The sequence below is a fragment of the Nicotiana tabacum genome, chromosome 20 (genome assembly GCF_000715075.1).
Source record: "Nicotiana tabacum cultivar K326 chromosome 20, ASM71507v2, whole genome shotgun sequence".
Lineage (NCBI taxonomy): Eukaryota > Viridiplantae > Streptophyta > Magnoliopsida > Solanales > Solanaceae > Nicotiana > Nicotiana tabacum.
In genome coordinates this window covers 150,984,364-151,007,603 of record NC_134099.1, presented here as the reverse complement: position 1 = coordinate 151,007,603, position 23,240 = coordinate 150,984,364, and the positions used below count along the sequence as shown (strand labels likewise).

Sequence of the window (23,240 nt, the reverse complement as noted above, 5' to 3'; positions counted from 1 at the left end):
GATAGAACCAAATTTTCTGAAATATTGAGAGCGAAAGAACACCAGAGAGAGTTCAAATCTAGAAAGATAAAACAAAGAGAGATTTCCGGACTATTTTTCTTCTCCATTTTTACTAGTTTTCTCCGTGTTGCTGGGATTTCTGGATTGAGGTGTTGAAGCTACTGTGTTGGGCTTTCTGCTGCTGTATTTTGCTGTTTGCTATTGCTTATTGCTTATCCCATTTTTCTGTTTTACATACCAGGTACACATTTGAACCTGTTTTGGTGTAATTTCTCCAGTGGAATGGAAAGGCAATTGTTGTTTGACATTCATTAAAGCTTTACTATTTTTTTAGTTTATTATGATACAGTTAGCTTTAAGATTTGTATGATAGATTGTGCATTAATGCGCCTGTAAGGGACTAGTTGGATTATTAACATGCTATGTACTGTTTTGTAACTTGTGGACAATAGGTATTTGTATAATTAGGATGGTTGTTAAACCGATTTGAGTTGTTTTGAATTGTGAGGGACTGTGAACTCTAATATGTAACTCATTTCTAGATGAAATCAAGTCCATAGTGTCAAATAGTTTTACTGTTCGTGTTATGCTCGCCACACCAAAAATCAAAGGCAAATCACAGCAAATAGGTGCATATTCACGTTGGTCCAGGTCACGTATGCTTAGTTTCGAATTGGAAATTATCCATGACTCCATGTGTGATTTAAGTCATTATTGGTAAGTGATTCGTTAGAGTGAGTTATAGGTAAGACCATTCCTACTCTAATAGGGATGAGCAAACAATTGTGAGTTATGTGCTAAACCAAATGAGAATTGAGCTATGTGTTAAAATCAGTGCTACAATAGCTTAGAAATAATGTCAATCCCGAGTGCAAAAAATTAGAAATTATGAGTATGATTAATTCTGTAAATTAGCTTCCCCCTACACCATTTGATCAAGTTGGACTGTCATGATCCCTGAGGCCTAAATAATTCTTGCCCTGACTATGGAAGTTCAATTGATAGGATACTAGGCGTATGAACCATTGCGGGCTCAGGCGGCCCATTTTCTGTGAAATGAAACTTTGGTCGTGTACTGGAAATGTCCCGCTCTCTTTGTTCAACTCTGGGGATTAACTGTTTGAAATCGAGTTAGGTAATTTCGGATCTTTCACGTACATTAATTAACTAGGACTGCTTTCATTTTAGAGACGAATTAAATAGAAAATTATAGATTGTTTTAGGATGGACCTTTAAAATAATAAAAACGAGACGAGCCTCGCCAAATAAAAAATACAAAGATCGCAGGGCCCCCGTTAAATGTATATATTAAAACACTTAGATTGCAGGACGGACCGTCTAATGAATTTCACGGCTTTCCTCAAAATAATAACGTGTTAGTCTCTTTAGGCGCGTATTTTAATAACATTACCTCCCTAAACTCGGGTGCGCATTTATGTGACCCAAATCCAAATCTCAACGAAGTCGAAATGTGTCGCTAATCACAGGTACATCGATTGTGACGTGGTGCGAGATGCATTTCCACGACGTTGCAAATTATTTTTTTTTTAAAATAATGAATGAGACGAGCCTCGACAAACAAAAATACACAAGCTGTGGGGCCCTCTATACGTGTTGGTAAAATTACTTAGACTTCGGGATGGGCCGTTTAGCAAAATTTCACGGCCTTACCCAAAATAATGATGCGCTAGTCGCTTTAGGCGCGCCTTTAATAATTTACTTTCTTAAACTCGGGTGCACATTTATGTGATCCAAATCCAAATCTCAATAGAGTTGAAATGTGTCAATAATCACGGGTGCATTGATGTGACGTGGTTCGAGATGTATTTTCACGACGTTGCAATTCTCGTTAAAAATAATAATAATAAAAATAGTAAACAGTTAAAATTTACACATAGGTTCAACATGTATTAAAATCAGATAAATAAGCCGAATATGACAGTTGAGCGACCGTGCTAGAACCACGGAACTCGGGAATGCCTAACACCTTCTCCCGGGTTAACAGAATTCCTTACTTGGATTTCTGGTTCGCGAACTGTAATACAGAGTCAATCATTTCCTCAATTCGGGATTCAACCGGTGACTTGGGACATCATTAATCTCTCAAGTGGCGACTCTGAATCTTTAAATAAAATCCCGTTTCGATTGTCCTTTAATTGGAAAAAACTCCTCTGCGCCCTTGCGGGCGCGGGTAAAAAGGAGGTGTGACACTAATGATCAAAATGATCATAATGAGGAGGAAATAAGCTCTAGAAGAGCCCACGACATAACATTTCATGAAACTCCCGAAAAAGTTTAGGTATCTGAAAATATAGAAAGTGATGAGATCTCCACAAGTTATGTCGCTTCGGAACTGACACAAAATGATCGTCAACGATATTTAATACAATATAGTGCACAATATTGTAAAAGATTGTGAGGATCGGACTAGCAGTCCAGACAGTTGAAGATGTCATACCATTTAGATACAAGTCTTAACCTATATGACTTATTTGGCTAAATCTATATGAAGATCCTTGAAGGATTGAAAATGCCCGAAGCATATAATTCAAAGTCTTGAGAAATGTACTCGATCAAATTATAAAGATCTTTGTACGGTTTAAAGCAATATGTGCGCGTGTGGTATAATCGCCTCAGTAAATATTTGCTGAAAGAAAGTTACATAAATTATGTTATTTGTCCGTGTATTTTTATAAAGAAAATGTCATCAAAATTTGTTACACTTGCTGTTTATGTTGGTGACATAAATCTTATTGGAACTACGGAAGAGCTCCAAGAGGATCTTAAAAATACTTTTACATGGACAAAGTGTACCCATTAAGTACACTAATGAATATTCAATCACTTGAAGTGAATAAGGATCTGTTCCAACCTCTAGAAGAGGATGAGGAGCTCCTTGGTCCTGAAATACTCTATCTCGATGTAGATAGTGCATTTATTCATCTTGCTAATGCTAACAAAAGTGGTGCAGATCGTATTGATAATGCAGGTTATTTATCCGATACCCATAAAGCTCGATTTCAAACCGGCAAGCAGGGAGTGCATATGATTGAGATCAGTGATTCATTCGAGAAACATGTGGGTTGGAATGTGATAAAAGACCCACAATATTATACGGAGACAATGTTTTATGCATAGCACTATTAAAGGGAGGATTTATAAAAGGAGATAGAACGAAGAACATTTTACCAGAATTATTCTACATACATGATCTTCAGGAAAATTGTGACATTGATGTGCATCAAATTAGTTCAAGTGACAATCCAGCAGATTGTCTTTACCAACATCAATTTTTGAGAATATGGTATACAAGATTGGAATGCGGAGACTCAAATATTTGAAATAAGGTTTTCTTCAGGGGGAGTAAAATGCGCGCTGTACTCTTTTTCCCTTACTAAAGTTTTTCCCACACGGTTTTCCTTATAAGGTTTTTAATGAGGCAGCCAGATATGCGTATTACTAAATATGTGTACTCTTTTTCCTTCACTGAGATTTTTTTCACGTGGTTTTTCCTAGTAAGGTTTTAATGAGGCACATTATCTTTTAATGAACATCCAAGGGGGAGTGTTATAAATATATTATATTATGGATGTTCATTTAGTACTCCGTTGTAAATAAACTTCCTGAAGAAGCTTATCCATATGAGACTCCACCGTAAATATGTTTATCTATTTAAGTACTCTATTGGAAATAAGCTTCCTGAAGAAGCTTATCACTTCGATACCCGGTTATGGATAAACATTACCCCCGGTAGAAGATTATCCATACCGAATATAATAAGCTTATCCTTTCAGTACCCAGTTATGGATAAACATTACCTCCGGTAGAAGATTAACCATACCGGGTATAATAAGCTTATCCTTTCAGTACCCAGTTATGGATAAACATTACCCCTGGTAGAAGATTATCCATACCGGGTATAATAAGCTTATCCTTTCAGTACCCAGTTATGGATAAACATTACCCCCGGTAGAAGATTATCCATATCGGGTATAATAAGCTTATCCTTTCAGTACTCCATTATGGATAAACATTGCTCTCAGTAGAAGATTATCCATATCTGGTATAGTAACAACTTACACAACAGCTTCCTTTCTTCTATAAATAGAAGAGATTTCAGTTCATTATGTACATCAGTTTGAATTCGAATAATATATCAGTTTCTCTCTATACTTGTCTTTACTTTATAGTCTTTATTTTATAACAAGTCCATGTTTATAAATATTTTAAATTTTAACCGCCTCAGAATTAACTATATGAACTTTAAACTCGATAGTTTAAAGTTGACGTGAAGGTTTTAAGGAGAAAAAAAGAGAGTAATGATTTGACGTTTATCAAAATTGAATAAATCTTAAATATTGAAACTTCATATTGACCGAAGCATTGAAGAAAAAAAAAAAGAAGAGAAGCATTACCGATATGAAATTTGTCAAAATTGAGTAATCTTTACTGAATATGATTTATATATAGGAGCTCAAAGCTACTACATGGTGTTGCTCAAAGCGACTACATGGTGTTATTTCTACTAAATTACACTATTACAATCCGGAAAATAGTCGGCTCATTTGACCATCTAAGCTCCTCTAGATTATAAGTCAAATCAGAGTACAATTTTTTAGACCATTAGCCATGTAAGTTTTTCTAGTTATCGCTTTAACTGTATGAAAAAAGAATTATATGTTGAAATTGATTGGAAGTGCATGAGCATAAGGCTACAAATGACAAATATGTTTAATATAAGAGATTCTTGTTTGTGATTTTCCCTAAGTAATGACGAATGATCACAAATAACGATAAAGGTTGGTAATATAACAAAGTTATCCTTTTTAATTTGTTGAATATTAGCGAAATATTTTCATATCAATGGAGATGCTACAAGCTCAACAAGATAATGATATTGCATAGTCGCTCTCAAATAATAACTAATACATATACATACAATATATATATATATATATATATAAATTTAGACACTTGCGGCTATTAGAAATAAATAATTTCGAACGTTGATTAAAAGTGATCTTAGCCCAGCATCAATTGGATTGTGACCCACCCAACACAGTAAAATGAGAATAAACGAAAATCTTTTTAACCAATTTTTTTATTGTCTTTAAGCAAGATAATGATCATATTAGCTATGGGATCTCTCATGCCTAAACCACCTAACGTTTTCTGTTTCTTCCTCTAGAGAAGGTTCGACCCAACAAGTTATCACAATACACATTGCATCCTCGAAAAGCGAATGAGACCACCTTTTGTCTGAGATATCATACAATCATTTCACCACTCGATTGGATTTGCTAGAACTTCTTGCTTCATCACTTGAGGTTGCCAGTTTTCAACCTTTAGACATGGAATGCAGCGTGATTGACCCATCGCCAGTGTTGCCTCGGTAAACTTCCAATTGTTACAAAGGGGTCTTTGTCCACTTAGTTGTCGAACAAGGTCTTAGCAATTAGCACAAGGTGTTTAATCTAGCATTTCCATTGAACAGCTGCAGTAGTGGTACAGCTAACAGCCTAACACAAATAGCAAGTCACTCAGATTCCTACTATGTCAGTCATCGGTGCAAGTCCGATATGGATGTACCTTGGTACTACCAGTGCATTACAGAACAATGGTATAAAGTGATACAGATTCCTAATGGTACAAGACTTGAGCAGAGCAAGTCCACTTGGAAAAATATCTTTGCTTGATGCTAGTCAAATAAATACAGTGCTTTCCACCAAAATATAACAGAACGGCAAGAAATCATCTTACGGACATTTTCTTTGAACGTAAGATGCCCCATGCTCTTCGTACCTGTCATCAGCATAATGAAAAGGTGTACTCATTAAAACCCACTGTAATTATGCGGCGTAGGAAGAGCTGTTTTAAAGGAAACAAAAATTAGGAGTACTGTTGCTTGTCAAAACTGAAAAGTAGCATTGGTTTCAAAGAAACATGCAGAACTTACTCGGACTTTGAAAACCACATTTGTTGAAAGGAACCAAGAGATGCCAATATGCTGCCCCCTATCCAAACACTGCACAACGCCTTTGTTAGATCAGAACTGTGTGAAGAAAGCCTCCAATTGCTAAGTGCAAACCATTATTTATGGAACAACAGATATATCCTCTTCAAACTAGCATTTCAAGATTTTACTAAAAGCAGTAATAAAAAAGAGTGTGTTTACCGTTTTCTCAAATCTGCACATATACGGTAAGGGAAAGGGGAAAAAGGATATGCCAATAGTACTTGAAATTTTACTAAGCAAAATGCTTCAGTTATATGCTGTCAGCTTTAAACTTAGAAGTAGCAAATATCGGGAGAAATCCAAACCAATCCGTGAATGTTGCATCCAGACGAAAAAAGTCCAGAAAACAAACTAGACAGTTGAAAGCTTCAACCTTTACTTTATACACTCAACACCTAAAGGAACTATTACCATGAAGAGAGGCTGAGAAAGACTGAAATGAGAACTACAGAGTAATAGTTTAACCTGAATCTCCTTTCTGTAGCATTTCCACTGGCCAGTACTTTGACTCTCGCTGCTTGAGGAGACTCCTGGAAGAAAGCGCAGACAGAGATATGAAATTAGGTATTCAAGCTAAGGAGATAAGATAAGACTGCTATCCTTGAATTTGAACAAGTGCATAAAAGGTGAGAGGGGCATAGTTAGAGTTAAATGGGAAATGGCACCTCTAGCAAATCCTTTTCCAGACGTTCTTTGAGTTGCTGCATCGATGCTGTTCCCCAAGCAAGCTGTATTAAGCAGTGAATCAAACTAAAATCTCATCCAAAGTTTCATATTCAAACAAGCAAAATAAAAGCAGTCTTCGGAAATCCATATGCTTGTGGTACGTAGGTGTGGGACTTAATCCAATGATAAATTTGAAAAGCACTGGCTCTAATCTGCCATTGAATTTTCATATTGTTCTTTATATACTAATTTTTATCTACAAAGTCATAAAGAGTATCATCCAGTTAGAAAAATTATAATTATTTTGTCATGCAATTTCTATTTTTTTTTTTTTCTCCAGAAGGAAAGCGTCCTCTCAGTTTTAGTGCTTACAATGTGAAAATGGGAATTTAAAAGAATTGACTTTTATAAAATGATCTTCACAAGTATTTAAATGTTAAAAGCAACTACAAAAATTAGGGGAAGTGCGCAAAAAGGAAACTTCAGCCTCATATTTAAAGAGATTACAAGAAGCATTGATGGCTTTACCAATATACTACTAAAAAGTTCTCTTCGGATATCCACATCGCACTTGTTAATGCTCTCGATAACCTGAAAGTTTTGAGTAAATTACTACACCAAACGACAAAGGAAATGCGAAAGAGGAACAAAATTTGAAGGACGAATTTCAACTGATATTATCTATTTGAGCAAAGGGAGAAAGGACCAACCATTTGTGGTAGACCGCGAAGAGAAGCAACAGTCTCAGCAAAACTTTCCATACCGGGGATAGTCTGTGACGCACCAGAAAGAAAAACACCAAAGTAAAAGACTAGATAAACCAGAAAATCTGAAGCGGCTAGATTGAGAAGGCAAGATGACAGATTCTCCAGATAATAGGTATGCTTATACAGAAACAACACCGAAAAAATACTTTATTAAAAATCATTAGAGACTGATATCTCAAATAATACATATCTTTGACAATTCAACAACTAAATCTGAATCTCAAAGGTAGAGATCATGGCACAATAAACTGTCACCCCAGAAACATCCCACTATTTTGTGACCTGAAATACTATAAACTTTGTTGAACCTTCAAATGCAAGGAAATGAGATGCAAAGTTAAAAAGGTAATATCGAACCAAATTGTGTGAGCAGTACTGGAGGTGTGTAAATTAGCACAGCCAGGTCCACTATCCTCATTAACCATCAAAATAATTCTTGAAATATAGTTCTAATCATTGCAATGCAAAGATAGGACCTTGCAGATCATACCAAGGAGTGCTTCAGCTATAAGTATACCCCACTTCTGAAGGATCAATACATAAAAAGTGAAAAATACGACAGCGGGGAGGCAGGGCAAGAAGCATTACAGATTCAACATCTTAAGATTATTAAAATACAGAATCATGCACAGAAGAAGATGAAAGTCGCGCACAAACAACTGCTCACATACATCCATGAGACCATGCCTCCCACAAGATAAGAGAACAACACAAGAAACCCGAAAATTAGGACGGTAAGCAATACCAACCTGAACTAATGATGGATTGAAAATAATATCAGGAATCTTGAATCTATCCGCTCCGACTTCTATCGTTCTGTTTCATCATGCAAAACAAAAAAATAGAAGGCATATGAAACTTAATTTTAACCATACAAAGGAATATTCCCCAATTCCAATCTTATTGACTTAATTGATTTTTTGCAGAGAGAGAGAGAGAGAGAATTGAATGAGTTACTATATTTGACATCGCTAGATATTTGAGTCGTATGAAAAAGTATAAAGATGTCACATCAAATTCAATTAATATAAACTTATACAGAATGTTATCTTCAGCTTGACATTGTTTAAATGATGGACTCAGCCAATTAAGGAAAGAGACTCGCATGTTTTTGAGAAGGCATAGGTTAATCAAAATAGGTTATAGGCAGCAACTCTGAACGGCTGAAGCCTAATAATCTGGGACCGAAAACCACTACCATGGGGCTTCTAGTTATACCAAGAAAGAGTAAAACTACAAACCAAGAAATAAAAGGGGTCCGATTTTTGCATTTAGATCTTCAACCAAAGATCTAAGGAAACTCAATCACTCATTCTCCAATGAAACAGAGGAAGACTACAACACTTACTGCCCGTCAGGTAGCTCATAAGACGTCGTTGGAATGTTTGAATATGAACTATCTGCAAGAAATAGAGTAGCAGCATATTACTTTCAAACTTCAAAAAAGGAAAATACTACATACAGAAAAACACCAAAGAAAAAAAGCATATGAAAACATACAAGAATATAGTATCACTGGAACTTGAAGCAATCAAAACTGCCATAATGAGCATAGTATATATAATAAAAGGTCTAAGACTATTGCCAAAGATATCGGTGACATTTTGTTAGATGAGGAAGATTAATTTTTTCCTTTTTCCTTCTTCTGTCAACTGCCAACGTAAGCAGCAATATATACTAAAAGGTCGAAGACTATGGCCAAAATATATCAGTGACATTTTGTTGGATGAGGATAGTTACTTTTGCTCCCTTTCCCTTCTTCTGTTTCCTTTTAGATAAGGGTACATTATAGCTGAGGGAATACAAAAGAAACAACTGTCATTTCTGTCAAGACATAATAGAATGTTGGCAATATCTTCAGAGTTAATATCCTTTCACTACACTTAGGTCAAGATTCAATTCCCTGTAAATATCTCCTGCATTGGATTTTAGATGATTCATAGTTTTTCAGGGCAGAGTTGGATGAGGGAAGAGGAAACAACATATATTTAATACCTATGCTAGATAAGGATCTATGATAGAAGCTGCTTTGGTTCATAATAGTACCTTGACCCAACTAAAGTAACTCATTTTCCTGTTTCAGAGTCAAAACAGTTTTTTTTTTACCAATTGCATTTTAAAAGTTTATGATAAGTTTTTATAGTATCTCAATTAAATTTCGCAGGACAAAGTAACTGTTTCCAAAATTGAACCTCAAAAAATAAAAGTGGGCATTCAATTGGGAGTGGAAGCAAGTTATTTGGAGAACTGCCTTCTCATATTTAGATACATTTGTATCTTTTAGGGATAATAAACAACAGAGTCCATGAGTCAAAAGGAGTATAAGAATATAATAGTTAAGAGGAGAAACAAACCATCATATGGAGTATCTGGGGCTCGCGAGACGCATTCTTTTATGTCACTTGCAATCGCTCTCTGCAAAAACAGAACAAGACTGAGCAGCTAAGAGAAATAACAACTGAAGAAAGGAAATGCTAATAATGATTAACCTGGCAATACAGTTTGTAACTCTCTGTTGTATCAGGGAAGTCAAGGTCTACTGTCTGTGAAACAAAGCATAAATGTGATCAAGAAATTCGACAAAACATCAGAAGATTAATGGTGAACAAAGCTTAAAAAGATAGTAATGAAGAAATATAAACCAAGATACTTAAAATTATATTTAGGTGAGGATTAAACAATCAGATTGGTTATGGCACTAAAAAACAAGGGTGTGTTACCTGAAATTCTCCTGGACGGATCTCCTTCCGCTTGAATGAGTACCGAGGTTTATCTAGAAGAATAATGAGAAAAAGGGGGGAAAAAAGTTTGTTTCAAGATAAGGCAGATCATTGTGTATGAAATCATGTCTTAAGGGGGGAAACTGACAATAAATAACTAACCGTAATGCCTTTCTGTTCCAAACTTTTTATCAAGCAATCGGTAAGAATTTCTCCCCCAATAGGAGATGTAGCAACCGCCTGTTATCAAAATAAAGAAACATAGAATATATGTTCAACGAAACCAAAAACAGAACTTTGAGAAGTTGGACAACAATGCACAGACCATGTGTTGAAGATTTAACATCCATAGCCACTAATATTTTCCCATCCTTCAAAATATAAAAGAAAGATTGTACAAGTGCGCCAGCAACTTAGACCCTGTCTCCCCATGCAACGAGGAGGGATGATGCAACTAAACATGAAATCCTTTTCCTCCTTCCACCTCCCATAGACAAAATAAACATCTAAAATTTTCATCTTGAGTGCCTGCCATCTTCAACATCTAAAGTACATGATCAATCCTGCATTGATTAATTAGCTTTTCCACCTTAAAATCCATATCCTGGACTTGATTTCTTCTTCACTCTGGCTTACAATTTAGAAAACAGCAAGGAATATTCTATGAATGAATAGTCAGTTAACACATCTACTCGACGGAAACATGCCAGCCAAACCATTATATGATTTTTCTTAAAGAAATTCTAGCGAGATACAATTTGAGGCCCTCAGTTTACCATGAGGGAAGTACAACAAGATAATAGATATTACTTCTTTTTTATTTTAATTTTATTTTTGAGAGTGAGAAGAGGAGGTTAGCAGATTCGGGAACAAATTCATTTGCTTCAGTGCAATTAAACAATTCCCAGACGCATGTCAGAAGTACAAACATTAATGGAGATCTCTGTTTGTTAAGTAGGAGCTCTGCTAATGCTAGGAATTGAACAAAAGAATTCCATAAGAAAGAAAAGGAAAAGAGGTCATATTTCAAACTGGAAGTAGTATATTTTACAATAGATAGCTCAACTAAATAGGTAAAAGTGATCATATGTTAAACTCTTAATTAAGTGAAGACACTACAGTCATCAGGGAAAAAAAACGGAAAAAACTAGGCAGTTGTTCTTTGTTGAGGGATACCTTTTGAAGAACATATCCATCATGAACAGGAGCAACAGTAGTCGATCCTCCACCACTGTATTAGTTCAAGAACAGCTCTTTCAGCAATATCCAATGAGCAATAGAGAAAAGATGCAAGCAGAAACTGCTAGATTCATAACAGTTAAAAAGGTAGAGTAACAAAAAGAGCACACATGCATTCAGTCTCCTAAATAGAAACAGCTATAACTTGAAAAGAAAATAGTCAGCAGATCCGAGGACAGAGAAAAATGCAAACCACTCCTTCACCAACTTCAATAAGATAAAACAAAATACTCCAGAACTGGTAACTTGAGCTTCAATTTTGTATAAATGATTGGATGACTTTTGATGTATAGTTGATTGCATGGATGAGCATTCCAGAGAACATCTTTGTATAGCTCTCTTTGCTTGGGAAAATAGTTGTAGAGATAAACAAATAGAGTGTGCCTTCTTTAACACCATACACTCTTAGATAAGGTGGTGCACACATTTCAACAATAATAGCGAATTTAGCTTCTTAATTATTGAAGAATTTCATTTGTGCTCTTGGTGTCTAACCAATAGCCAATTTAACTTCAACACTATTTTGGTATCTTTTTTTTTTTTTGATAAGGTAAAGGTTTCATTAAAGGAGTACCAAGAAGGTACCCAAAAAATTACAAGTTACAACATATCTACATCAGTTACATTCCCAAAATACCTATAAAATCTATAAACTGATCTAAGTTTTCAACTATATTTCCTTTACACCAGAAATACAAATTTTGAAGGCAACTATTCTTTACAAAAGCTAGGTGATTTCTTTGATTCTCAAAACATCTCTTATTCCATTCCAACCAAATGGTCCAAAAGATGCGGAGGGGTATAGTCTTCCAGATTTTCTTCAGATCTTTCCTGACTTTCTGGTATTGCCAACATAGCAGTAGGTCTTTCACATTCCTTGGCATCACTCAATGAACTCCACTCATGTTCAGAAAAGATTCCAAATTTGTTGTATTTGGTTACAATGCATGTCACACCTCCTTTTTACCCGCGCCCCGCAAAGGCGCAAAGGGAGTTTTTCCAATTAAAGGACAATCGAAACGGGATTTATTATTTAATTCAGAGTCGCCACTTGGGAGATTTATGGTGTCCCAAGTCACCGGTTGAATCCCGAATCGAGGAAAAATTGACTCTGTATTACAGTCCGTGAATCAGAAATCCGGATAAGGAATTCTGTTAACCCGGGAGAAGGTGTTAGGCATTCCCGAGTTCCGTGGTTCTAGCACGGTCGCTCAACTGTCATATTCGGCTTATTTATCTGGTTTTAATACATGCTGAAACTTTGCAAATTTTAACTTTTTAACGAGAATTGCAACGTCGTGAAAATACATCTCGAACCACGTCACATCAATGCACCCGTGGTTAGTGACACATTTCAACTCTGTTGAGATTTGGATTTGGGTCATATAAGTGTGCACCCGAGTTTAAGAAAGTAAATTATTAAAGGCGCGCCTAAAGCGACTAGCGTATCATTATTTTGGGTAGGGCCGTGAAATTTTGCTAAACGGCCCATCCCGAAGTCTAAGTAATTTTACCAACACGTATAGAGGGCTCCGCATCTTGTGTACTTTTGCTTGTCGAGGCTCGTCTCATTCATTATTTTTTAAAAGGAATTTGCAACGTCGTGGAAATGCATCTCGAACCACGTCACAATCAATGTACCCGTGATTAGCGACACGTTTCGACTTTCGTTGAGATTTGGATTTTGGTCACATAAATGTGCACCCGAGTTTAGGGAGGTAATGTTATTAAAATACATGCCTAAAGAGACTAACGCGTTATTATTTTGGGGAAGGCCGTAAAATTTGCTAAATAGCCCGTCCCGATTTCTAAATGTTTTATTTTAACCATTCATTGAGGGCCCCACAACTTGCATTTTTACTCGGCGAGGCTCGTCTCATCATTTTTATTTAAAGGCCCAATCCTAAAGCAATCTATAATTTTCTATTTTATTTGCCTCTAAAACAAAGAAGAAGATCCTAATTAGTTTTGCATTATTTAAGAATTAGAAGACCTGGGCCTATTGAACTCATACGAAATCAAATTTTTATTCGCTTTAGGTTCTGAATGCAGTCCGTATAAATAGACCCTTATCTAAGTGTGTACAAAGAGCAAACCAACTATAGATCTGGGCCCAGGTCCAAATGAACATGCAATCAGAGCTAGACCTGGGCCGTTTGTGACAGTACCGAAGCCCAAAATGTCCAAAGTGGACCACTAACCTCAGCTTCAATTCTAGTTGAACGCAGAATCACTGGAACAACTTCAAGTTATTTAACGTGCACTCAACAAATTATGAGAAGGGAGAATCACGTTTATCTACTCAAACTAAGGAACAATTGATCATTTGAATCTCATATTTAAATTCAGCTTACTCCACCTGTTTAACTAATGGCGATTCCTAATGAGGGATCGAGTTTTGGACTAAACAGCTCAATTATTTGATTCTACTAACATCCATGAGCAGATTCAAAGCAGTCTTATTAATAAGGCATGTTCAATTCGATTAACTACTGCTATGAACTATTAATCCAGAATTACCAACACTTATACTATAACAATGAATTCCGGGCCATCAAACTTAAAGTGGCTGTCATACTGATTTCAAAGTCAACTATATCCTAGAAAAATAATTTAGTGGAATATATATGATAGCAAACTGAGATTCCATTAATCAACACAAGTTAAATCAGATTGTTAGCTATAGAACTCTTATGCTTCCAGGAATACACATCTAATTAGTTTAACTAAATCAGATTGATGTTCTAAATTCTAGAATCTATTATAACAGTCCTCCACAGTCCACAAGTTAAAACAAACAGTCCATCACAGTCCATTGGAGTTCAGAATACTTAACTACAGTGGACAAATACACGCATCATAAGCAAATTATCCATATATGTAACAGAAGTTTTTCACTATAATTCCGCAGCAGGAAACTTGCTTCATTTCTATTTCACATCCGATACGAGATGCTACATCAAAGTCTCGAAGTGTACCTGGTATTGACGATACAAGAAGAGGAAGAAGAGGATCAGCAGCAGCAGTAGCAATACAATACAGCAAACAACCACTACAAATACCAAACAACAGGTACCAACAGCTATCACTTGAAGTTTATCGTTTTAAAACTGAACCTCAACTCTTTCTCAATACTCCCTGAAAGACTCTTTTCTTTTATTTGTTAGTTCTTCTAATTCTATCTTTAAACTGATTTTAAGACCTCCACCCCCCCCCCCCATAATCTGTCCTCAATGCTTTTATTTATGCCACCAAAACTGGCCCCCTTCCCGGCCCTCTTGAAACACTTAAACTAATACCACCACCATCTTTTTGCCCATAATATTCTCTTACAGCCCATTATCAAGTGTCTTGTGTCCAAAGGCATGAGCAGCTTATAATATTCAATTAATCTCCCATGCTGTTATATTTCCCAAGCCACTACTACTAGACAAAGTATTAGTTTAATGGTCAATTAAGTACCCTTACGGTCAGACCACTAACACTAAACATTTCAAGCCTTTTAAATCCCAAAATACCCCCTTAACCCCTGTGTATTACTGTCATGCCCTAAGCTTCATCGATCTGTTTTCTAAGTTACAAACCTAATAACTGATTTTTAACTGATCACTAAAGTACTACAGCTATAACCAATTCACAATCAAATTCAAACAATGATTCGATCAGAATTGAAGCAGTACGAATCAAATTATTATCAGGTTATTCAATCAGAATTGAAGCATGTAAAACTAATCGACGACACTTATTCAATCGACTACACGAATTACAACACATACAATCAATAGCAAATAATCAGAATCGAACAGACACACAGGTGATTTGAATCGTATTGATAGAAACAGGGATTCATAATAAAACTTAACTAATCGACGACACTCATTCAAATCGATTATATAGTTTATCATATACATTGACCATGACCAGAAAAAGTTCGACCAAATAAAAGGTCATTGAAGAAGGACAGAATCAATCGACAAAAAGAATTGAAAAATCAATAAAACGAAACTAAACAAATAAACAGATATAAACACATACAAAACGGAACCAACAGGACAGGAAAAATACCTCAAGAACTCGGACACTAGACGATCCTGACTTGGACTCTGACTCGGACCCTTTTGAGGTCGAACGGACCTTAATCGAGTGTTCTCAACTGAGAACACTTCGACTAAGGTCCACTGGACACCCAAATTCCTTTTCTTCGGACAAACTTCAACCTTTGGTTTTCTAGGGTTCTTGGGGGTTCGATTTGGGGTTCGAACGGTTCTGGTCTGATTCGAACCAAACCAACGGTGATTTGGTGACGAGGGAAGTCAGGGAGATGTCTGGTATGAGTTTGGGGCCGGTTGGGGAAGGTTTAGGTTTTGCTCGAATCTTCGATTGAAGATTCGAGAAGCTGGAGGTTGATTCGAGGCAAGCGGTCGACAGATCCGTAACGAGGGTGGTCAGGGGGTACCTTGGTGTGAGTTTGGGACTGGTTGGGGTGGGTTTCAAGTTTTGCTCGAATCTTCGATTGAAGATTCGAGAAGCTACAGGCTGATTCGAGCAAAACGGGTAAGGGATTCGTGGAGAGGGTGGTTAGGTGCTCTAGGGGTGTTAGTTTCGTGGTCATCGGCATTGTTGCCGCCGGCTTTCAGGCGAAAGGGTTTCAGGGCGGCTAGGGTTTCGAGGGTCGTTTGGTTTGTCTTTGAAAGAGACGATGAACAGGGGGTATGGCTTAGGGGGGTACGAGGTGAGGTTGGATTTATATACGGAGGGGGTGGTTTAATCCTGGCCGTTGGATCAAGCACGATCAATGGCCTGGATTATTTTGCTAATAGGCACGGTGTCGTTTGGAGTTGTACCGGGGCGGTCCGGGTTGGGTCAAAAATGGGTAAGGGAGGAGTGGTCTGGACCGTTCGATCAAAACAAATCACCGGTCCAGATTGAACGTGACAGAAACGACGCCGTTTGAGCGGTCGTTTTGCCAGATTGACTGGACCGGGTATAGGGGTGAAATTTGGGCCTGGTTTTGGTCAAAATCAAGACGGCCCAGTTCCGATCTGGTCCAATTTTCACTCCTTTCTAAAAACCAATTTTCACTCTTTTCTTTTAATTCCTAAAAACCAAAATTCCTAAATTAAATTGTAAAACCAAGCTTATTTTAAAAAAGATATTAATTAACCCTTAACAATAATTAACACACAAGATCAAACAAAAATAAAATCACACAATTAAACAAAAAAATGACAAAGCTACCAAAATTCATATTTTTGTGATTTTCATTCTTAAAAATAGGACATGGTTTAATTAATTCAAAAATGCACAATTAAATCCTAAATATGCATACAACATGTATTTTGGTATTTTCCAATTAATTAAACAAGATAAACATTCACAGACAAATAATTATCCAAAAGGTCACGCAAAATTCTCAAAATTGTACCCAAAGGCAATTTGTTTTATTTTTCGATTTCTTTTGGAGTAGTTCTCGTGAAGCAAAAATCACGTGCTCACAATGCAAAAAAAGATGTTCCAACGATTCTTGGGACCTTTCACATAAAAAACATCTGTTGCACAAAGGTACTCCTCTTCTCTGTAACATCTCTCGAGTTAAACATGCCTGCCTAGCTACAATCCATCCAAAACAAGCAACTTAAAGAGGTGCTAAAGACCTCCACAACATTTTTCATGGCCAATTTAAATCCCAGTGGCCTATTTGCTTCTGCAGTAGTCTATAGCAACTCTTTACTGAAAATCTGCCATCCTTACCATCAATCCAAATTTGGGAATCCATGTTGTTAACATCGAGGATCACAGGTTCCAAAAAATATAAAAGCTGACCAATTTCATCAACCTCCCAATCGTTGAAGTTTCTTCTGAAATAACAGTCTGCTATTGTACAATTTTTGTTACTTATTAAACTATACAGTGTAGGAAATCTATTCATCAGCTTCTCTTCTCCCAACCAAACGTCTGTCCAGATTCTACTACCATCACCAACTTTCAATGCAATGAACTTCTGAAATTCAGGCCACAACTTGATTATTTGCGTCCATACTCCAATTCGTGAAGGCGCAGAAATTGCACCAGGTGTTCAGAACTCATTTCTACCATATCTAGCGTACCACTATATCTCCATAACTCCTCTCTATTGTCATTGTATCTCCACAATCATTTGCACAACAGACTTTTATTGTGAATTTTTAAATTTTTCACTCCCAAGCCACCAACTTCTCTATCTTTAATAACCTCCTGCCACTTCACCAGGTGAACTTTTTTCTTTTCAGAATTCCCTTCCCAGAGGAACTTGCTTCTCATGGAATTCAACTTCTTTTCTACACTGCCAGGGATGGGAAAAAGGGACATCAAATAAGTAGGCATTCCATCTAGCACGCTATTAATTAAAGTAAGCCTCCCACCAAGCGATAGGTATTTTTTTTTTCCAAGGGACCAATTTTTTAGTACATTTATCTAATACACATTGCCAGATCCTTTTATCCCTGACTTTAGCATCCAGAGGAAGCCCTAAATAAACAGTAGGGAACTCCTCAATATTACATCCCATTAGTTCTGCCAATTCATTTATAGAGCTATCTGAATTAACATTGTATATGCAACTTTTTGCCAGATTCACTTTTAGGCCAAAAACTGCCTCAAAAGCTAGAAAATCCCCCGAAGATGAAGAAGTTGCTCTCTATCTGCTTCACAAAGAATCAAAGTGTCATCAGCATATAATATGAGTGAGATGACTATCTCCCTATTGTTTCTTCCTTCAATCTTAAAACCTTTAATCCACCCCAAACTTTCCGCTCTTTTGATCATTAGACTAAGAATTTCCATCACAATTACAAACAAATATGGAGACAGGGGATCTCCTTGCCTTAAGCCCCTCTGTGACTTGAAGTAACCCTTAGGACTGCCATTAATCCACACCAAGAACCTGGCAGTAGAGATGCATGACTTGATCCACTCTATCCATTTATTCCCCAAATTCATCAACTGCAACAAATTCAACAAACAATTCCTGTTAACATGATCATAGGCCTTCTCCAAATCTAGTTTACATACCACTCCAACCTTTCCTTTTCTAAGATGATGGTCGATGCATCATTAGCTACCAAAGCAACATTTGAAATCTGTCTCCCTTTTAAAAGGCATTTTGGTTTTCTGAGATCAGTTTCCCTATCACCTTTTTTTAGCCTTTCAGCCAACAATTATGATGTTATATACACTACCCAAAAGAGTAATAGGCCTGAAATCTTTGATTTCCTCTGCACCTTTCTTTTTGGGAATAAGAGTAATGAATGTGGCATTTAGACTACTCACAAAGGTGCCTTCTTGCCAAAATGTCTCAACTGTTTTCATCACATCTTCCTTGACAGTGTTCCAACATTCTTGAAAGAAATACATGTTGAAACCATCAGGGCCTGGGGCTTTATCTCCTTCAAACATCTTAACTACAGCTTCCACTTCTTCACTAGTGAAAGGTTCTTCAAGCCAGATCTTTTCCTCCTCTGAAATTTTAATCAACTCTTCATCACTCCATTTTGATCTCCACTTTTCTGTCTCAGCGAAAAGTTCTTTATAAAAATTGAGAATATGATCTCTGATTACATCTTCCTCCCCCCACCAAATTACCATGAATTCGAATTCTATCGATAGTATTATACCTCTTGTGTGCATTGGCTTGTTTATGAAAGAATTTAGTATTTCTATCACCTTGCTTAAGCCAAATACACCTAGATTTTTGTCTCCACGAAATCTCTTCAGCTTTTGCAATTTCCTCCAACTCTTTATTTATGACGTCTATTTTGGTATCTTTCTACTCCTTAATACAACATTGGACAATTTGATAATGATACATCATACTAAACCAACCTCTACAACCCTTACAAGGCACTTCCAAAACTCTATTGAGATCTGTCTAACCCTCATAGCTTTCCTGTTATACTCTTGTGTATCTAACTTTGTGAGTGTAGCAAAAGTTACTATTAAGAAAAGATGTATTAAGCAGAAGTGGAAGTGAAGATTGATACTCAAGTCATTCCCAAAAGAGATAGTTTGTACCTTGGGTCTATAATCCAAGGCAACGGGGAGATTGACGAGGATGTTACTCGTCGCATTGGAGCGAGGTGGATGAGATGGAGGCTAGCTTTGGGGGTTTTATGCGATAAGAATGTGCCGCCTAGACTTAAGGGCAAGTTCTACAGGGTGGTGGTTAGACCGACTGTGTTGTATGGAGCTTAGCGTTGGCCCGTCAAGAAGTCCCCAGAAGATGAAACTAGCTGAAATGAGGATGTTGAGATGGATGTGTGGACATACCAGGAAAGACAAGATTAGGAATGAAGTTATTAGGGACAAGGTGGGAGTGACCTCTGTGGAGGACAAGTTGCGGGAATCGAGGCTGTGATGGTTTGGGCATGTGAAGAGGAGAGACACAGATGCTCTAGTCAGAAGGTGCGAGAGATTGACCATGGTGGGCTTGAGTAAGGACAGGGGTAGGCCAAAGAAGTATTGGGGAGAGGTGATTAGGCAGGACATGTCATTGTTTCACCTTACCGAGGACATGACTCAGCGATAGGAATGTGTGGAGGTCGAGAATTAAGGTGGTAGGTTGACAGGTAGTTGTGAGTTTCTCCTAGGTTTACCAGTAGTACTAGTACTATTCTTGTATTCTTTTATTCCTGGTTCTATATTACTTGTTATGTCACTCGCTTCCATTACCGTATTACATTACTGCTTCTATTGCTTGTTTTATTTTTATTGTTCCTTAAGCCGAGGGTCGATTTGAAACAGTCTCTCTGCCTTTATAGGGTACGGGTAAGGCTACGTACACACTACCCTCCCCAGACCCCACGTATGGGATTAAGCTGGGTTTTTTGTTGTTGTTGGGATATAACAAAAAATTAAATAAGGATGATTGAAATGGAAGAGTACTACGGGTGTACTATGCAATAGTAGATTGAAAAAGAATAAAAAATACAGAATACCATCTACCTAATCTAAGCGAAAGTTTTATATCATTACTACAATTCTCACATATCCTTAATATAATTATAAAGTTTGATATCATATCTCCATATTCGAAAAAATATTTCTTGCAAGATTCTTAAAAGTTAAGATGCTAACCTACTTGAAGAGATCTAATTTTTCATCATTCGCTCATCATACAGTTATGAATCAAACCAGACTGCTACTGATGTAAATGTGTAGAAACTTAACAATTCAAGATGAAGAGAAACTGAAACTAATATGCCATCATGCACCAGAAATCATGAAATCTTTCCAATAATTTATATTCACTAAAAGGGAAGGTACAGAAGCACGCAATGCAGATAATATGAATGCTATTATCGCTGGGAGGTTAAATATCTCCGCAAAAGAACTTTATTGACAAGACAAGTCAAAGAAGCAATTCAAGGCTGATAGCCAGTTAGTAAATAAGCTCCTACCTGTCAACGACCAAAGAAGTCGCACGTCCTGATGCAAAAGATGTGAGAACCTAGCAGTAACAGTATCCTGAGATAATTAGCAACTAGAGTGGAATGATCTTGTAACATTATGAAGATACAGTATTTTTCTTTTTCGTAATCAGGTAAAAGTGAAAGTTTCATTACTGAACAGCACAATGAAGGTTCTGTTAAGATGCTAAAAATTAAAATTTCAAGAATTGAGAAAGGCACTTACAACATTTTTGGCCAAAAACAATGCAGGAACTTGGTACTTTTCAAACATTATCTCTGCAGCCCTGTCAATTAAATTATCAGTCCACTGTAATTTTCAGTTTGCATTCAGATGACATGATAATGCAGGCACCAGATTGCCTTAAGAGAAAACATCTAAATGATAATGTTCCCTCAATAGTTAAACTTCATTTTTAGCTTTGAACAATAACTTCTTTACTTTATTCCAGTTCACGATGGACAACGTCTTTCACAGTAGACTCTTCTCATTAAGGGGAAGAAACATTTCAAATAGAGTAATTTCACAAGGTATTACACATTAAACAAGGTAAGGCTTCTATCTTGAGACTTGGGATCCATTCAGCGGCAAATGTGCAGTTCATCAGTAAACCAGCCATTACTTGACAATCCTCACTTAAGAGACAACCATGATAGGAATTTCAGGCATAGCTATGAGGACTAAAATGACCTCACAGAAAAGGTCAAGGTGGAAGGACCTAGCTTTGACCAAAAACTTGACCCAAATTTGTTCTTTAACTGTGCAGAAAGCTCAGAGGGCTATTTTGAGAGGTCAAAATGCTCAATCAACGCCACAAGAATCACTCTAAAGAGATTTTACAGATGAACTACTTGTAAAATCTCTCTTTTGCGGATTCTTCAATTCTTCTTTCTCTCTTTCAGTTTTTCTCTCCTCTCTTTATTCTTCTCTCCTTTCTCATATTTTCCCCTTCTCTTTCACCTTACTCCCTTGCTGGTGCTACATCACTGGTATCAGCCGCTCGGGTTCTTATTCATCCATTGAATATCCATGACCTTCTAATAACTAATCCTCTTACAGTGTTTTGCTGTTCTTCCTCCCTTCACTCACTGCTAGCTGTGCCTTCTCGTAGAAATGCAGTATAGTCACAGACTGCTAAATTATTCTCTTTGTTTTTAGCTGAGGACAAGATTAGATTGTTTCATGGGATATATATTGTTTTCTCATTAAATTATAATAAGCTTTTGGTGCTTATGACTTTAATATGACAGGAAGCTGTTGCAGTGCTCATTGTTTGCCCTTTGAAGTAGCAAAGACGTAGGGCCTCAGGATTAATAAATACGTAATTTTTACTTAAAAGCATGCTTCGCCCTTGTATTTTCCTAGTCTTCCTAATAAAACTTTATCACTGGAAAACAGAATTAACATAGGACGCAAAAATAGATATGCCAGCAAAAATATTTTAAAAAGATCAAGAGTTTCATTAAAAAAAATGATCAGCATATTCAGCAAAAATAAAGGCTTGAAATCTTGTACCTAATAATTATACAAGGCCCAAAAGACAAAAGGCATGATTCTTAGAATAATGTAAGGTAATGAGACTGCTAAAAGACGGATTGGATTGCTCACTTTTCCCTCTGCTGCTGAGTGTTCGAACAGGGCTCTGCAAGTAACATTGGATGCTCCTTTGGATCGATCAGTAAGCATTCCCTGTAAGTGAATGTAAGTAGACAGGGGAAAAGGTTTCTTTCAACAGTCTAAGAGCCGCATCAACTTAACCAAATGACAAAGGACGGGAAAAAGCAAAAAAGATGTTGCAGGAAAAGCATATAAAGAAGACAGTTTTTACCTTTCTACAAAATGAACAAGTAATATAACATCATCCTTATTTTATTTTTATTTTTTTGATAAGTAAATACAACATCATCTTTATATAAAGCAGGTATTTTCAGTGATCAAAGAAAGTGAAAAACAATGCAGCCCCATCTACAAAAATACAGTGCCGGTGTCTGTAGAATAAGCATGTTCTGTTTTGGGGATGAATCACTAATACAGCTTTATTTACATTAATACAGAAGCTATATTGCCCGGATACGGGTGCAAGTGTCTGACACATGTATGGATTTAGAGGTCAGATTGTCATCTCATAAATTCTAATATTCCGGATATGGATAACAGTAGGGGTGTATATACTGGGATACAGCTAATAAATGTTTAAATATAATATGCATAACAATTACTAGTTATTTAGAACATACAAAAATAACTCAACTTTTAGATAAATTTTCGCCAAAATCCATTTTTGTATAATTAAATTTAAGTTATGTTGAATAATAATTTGTAAGTAGTGTTAAATGATCAAAGTTAGCCCAATTAATGTTGTTCTTATGGATCTTGTCTATGAATATA

The 23,240-nt window shown here is 36.6% G+C and overlaps 1 protein-coding gene across 1 annotated transcript in view; it reads right to left on the bottom strand.

Annotated features, from left to right (window-relative positions):
- Positions 1 to 5,621: 5,621 nt before the first annotated feature.
- LOC107777825 (actin-related protein 4) overlaps positions 5,622 to 23,240 on the bottom strand; it is a 44,744-nt gene continuing 27,125 nt past the window's right edge. The window contains exons 13-28 of the mRNA XM_075240423.1: positions 22,461 to 22,541; positions 21,078 to 21,138; positions 20,843 to 20,892; positions 11,346 to 11,400; positions 10,328 to 10,409; positions 10,170 to 10,222; positions 9,939 to 9,992; positions 9,804 to 9,864; positions 8,798 to 8,849; positions 8,199 to 8,265; positions 7,393 to 7,455; positions 7,211 to 7,273; positions 6,682 to 6,744; positions 6,482 to 6,546; positions 5,957 to 6,025; positions 5,622 to 5,802 (exon numbers count right to left, since the gene is read on the bottom strand). Coding sequence (XP_075096524.1) covers positions 5,757 to 5,802; positions 5,957 to 6,025; positions 6,482 to 6,546; positions 6,682 to 6,744; positions 7,211 to 7,273; positions 7,393 to 7,455; positions 8,199 to 8,265; positions 8,798 to 8,849; positions 9,804 to 9,864; positions 9,939 to 9,992; positions 10,170 to 10,222; positions 10,328 to 10,409; positions 11,346 to 11,400; positions 20,843 to 20,892; positions 21,078 to 21,138; positions 22,461 to 22,541 — 985 coding nt within the window. The 3' untranslated portion in view covers positions 5,622 to 5,756. The remainder of the gene's footprint in view (positions 5,803 to 5,956; positions 6,026 to 6,481; positions 6,547 to 6,681; positions 6,745 to 7,210; positions 7,274 to 7,392; positions 7,456 to 8,198; positions 8,266 to 8,797; positions 8,850 to 9,803; positions 9,865 to 9,938; positions 9,993 to 10,169; positions 10,223 to 10,327; positions 10,410 to 11,345; positions 11,401 to 20,842; positions 20,893 to 21,077; positions 21,139 to 22,460; positions 22,542 to 23,240) is intronic.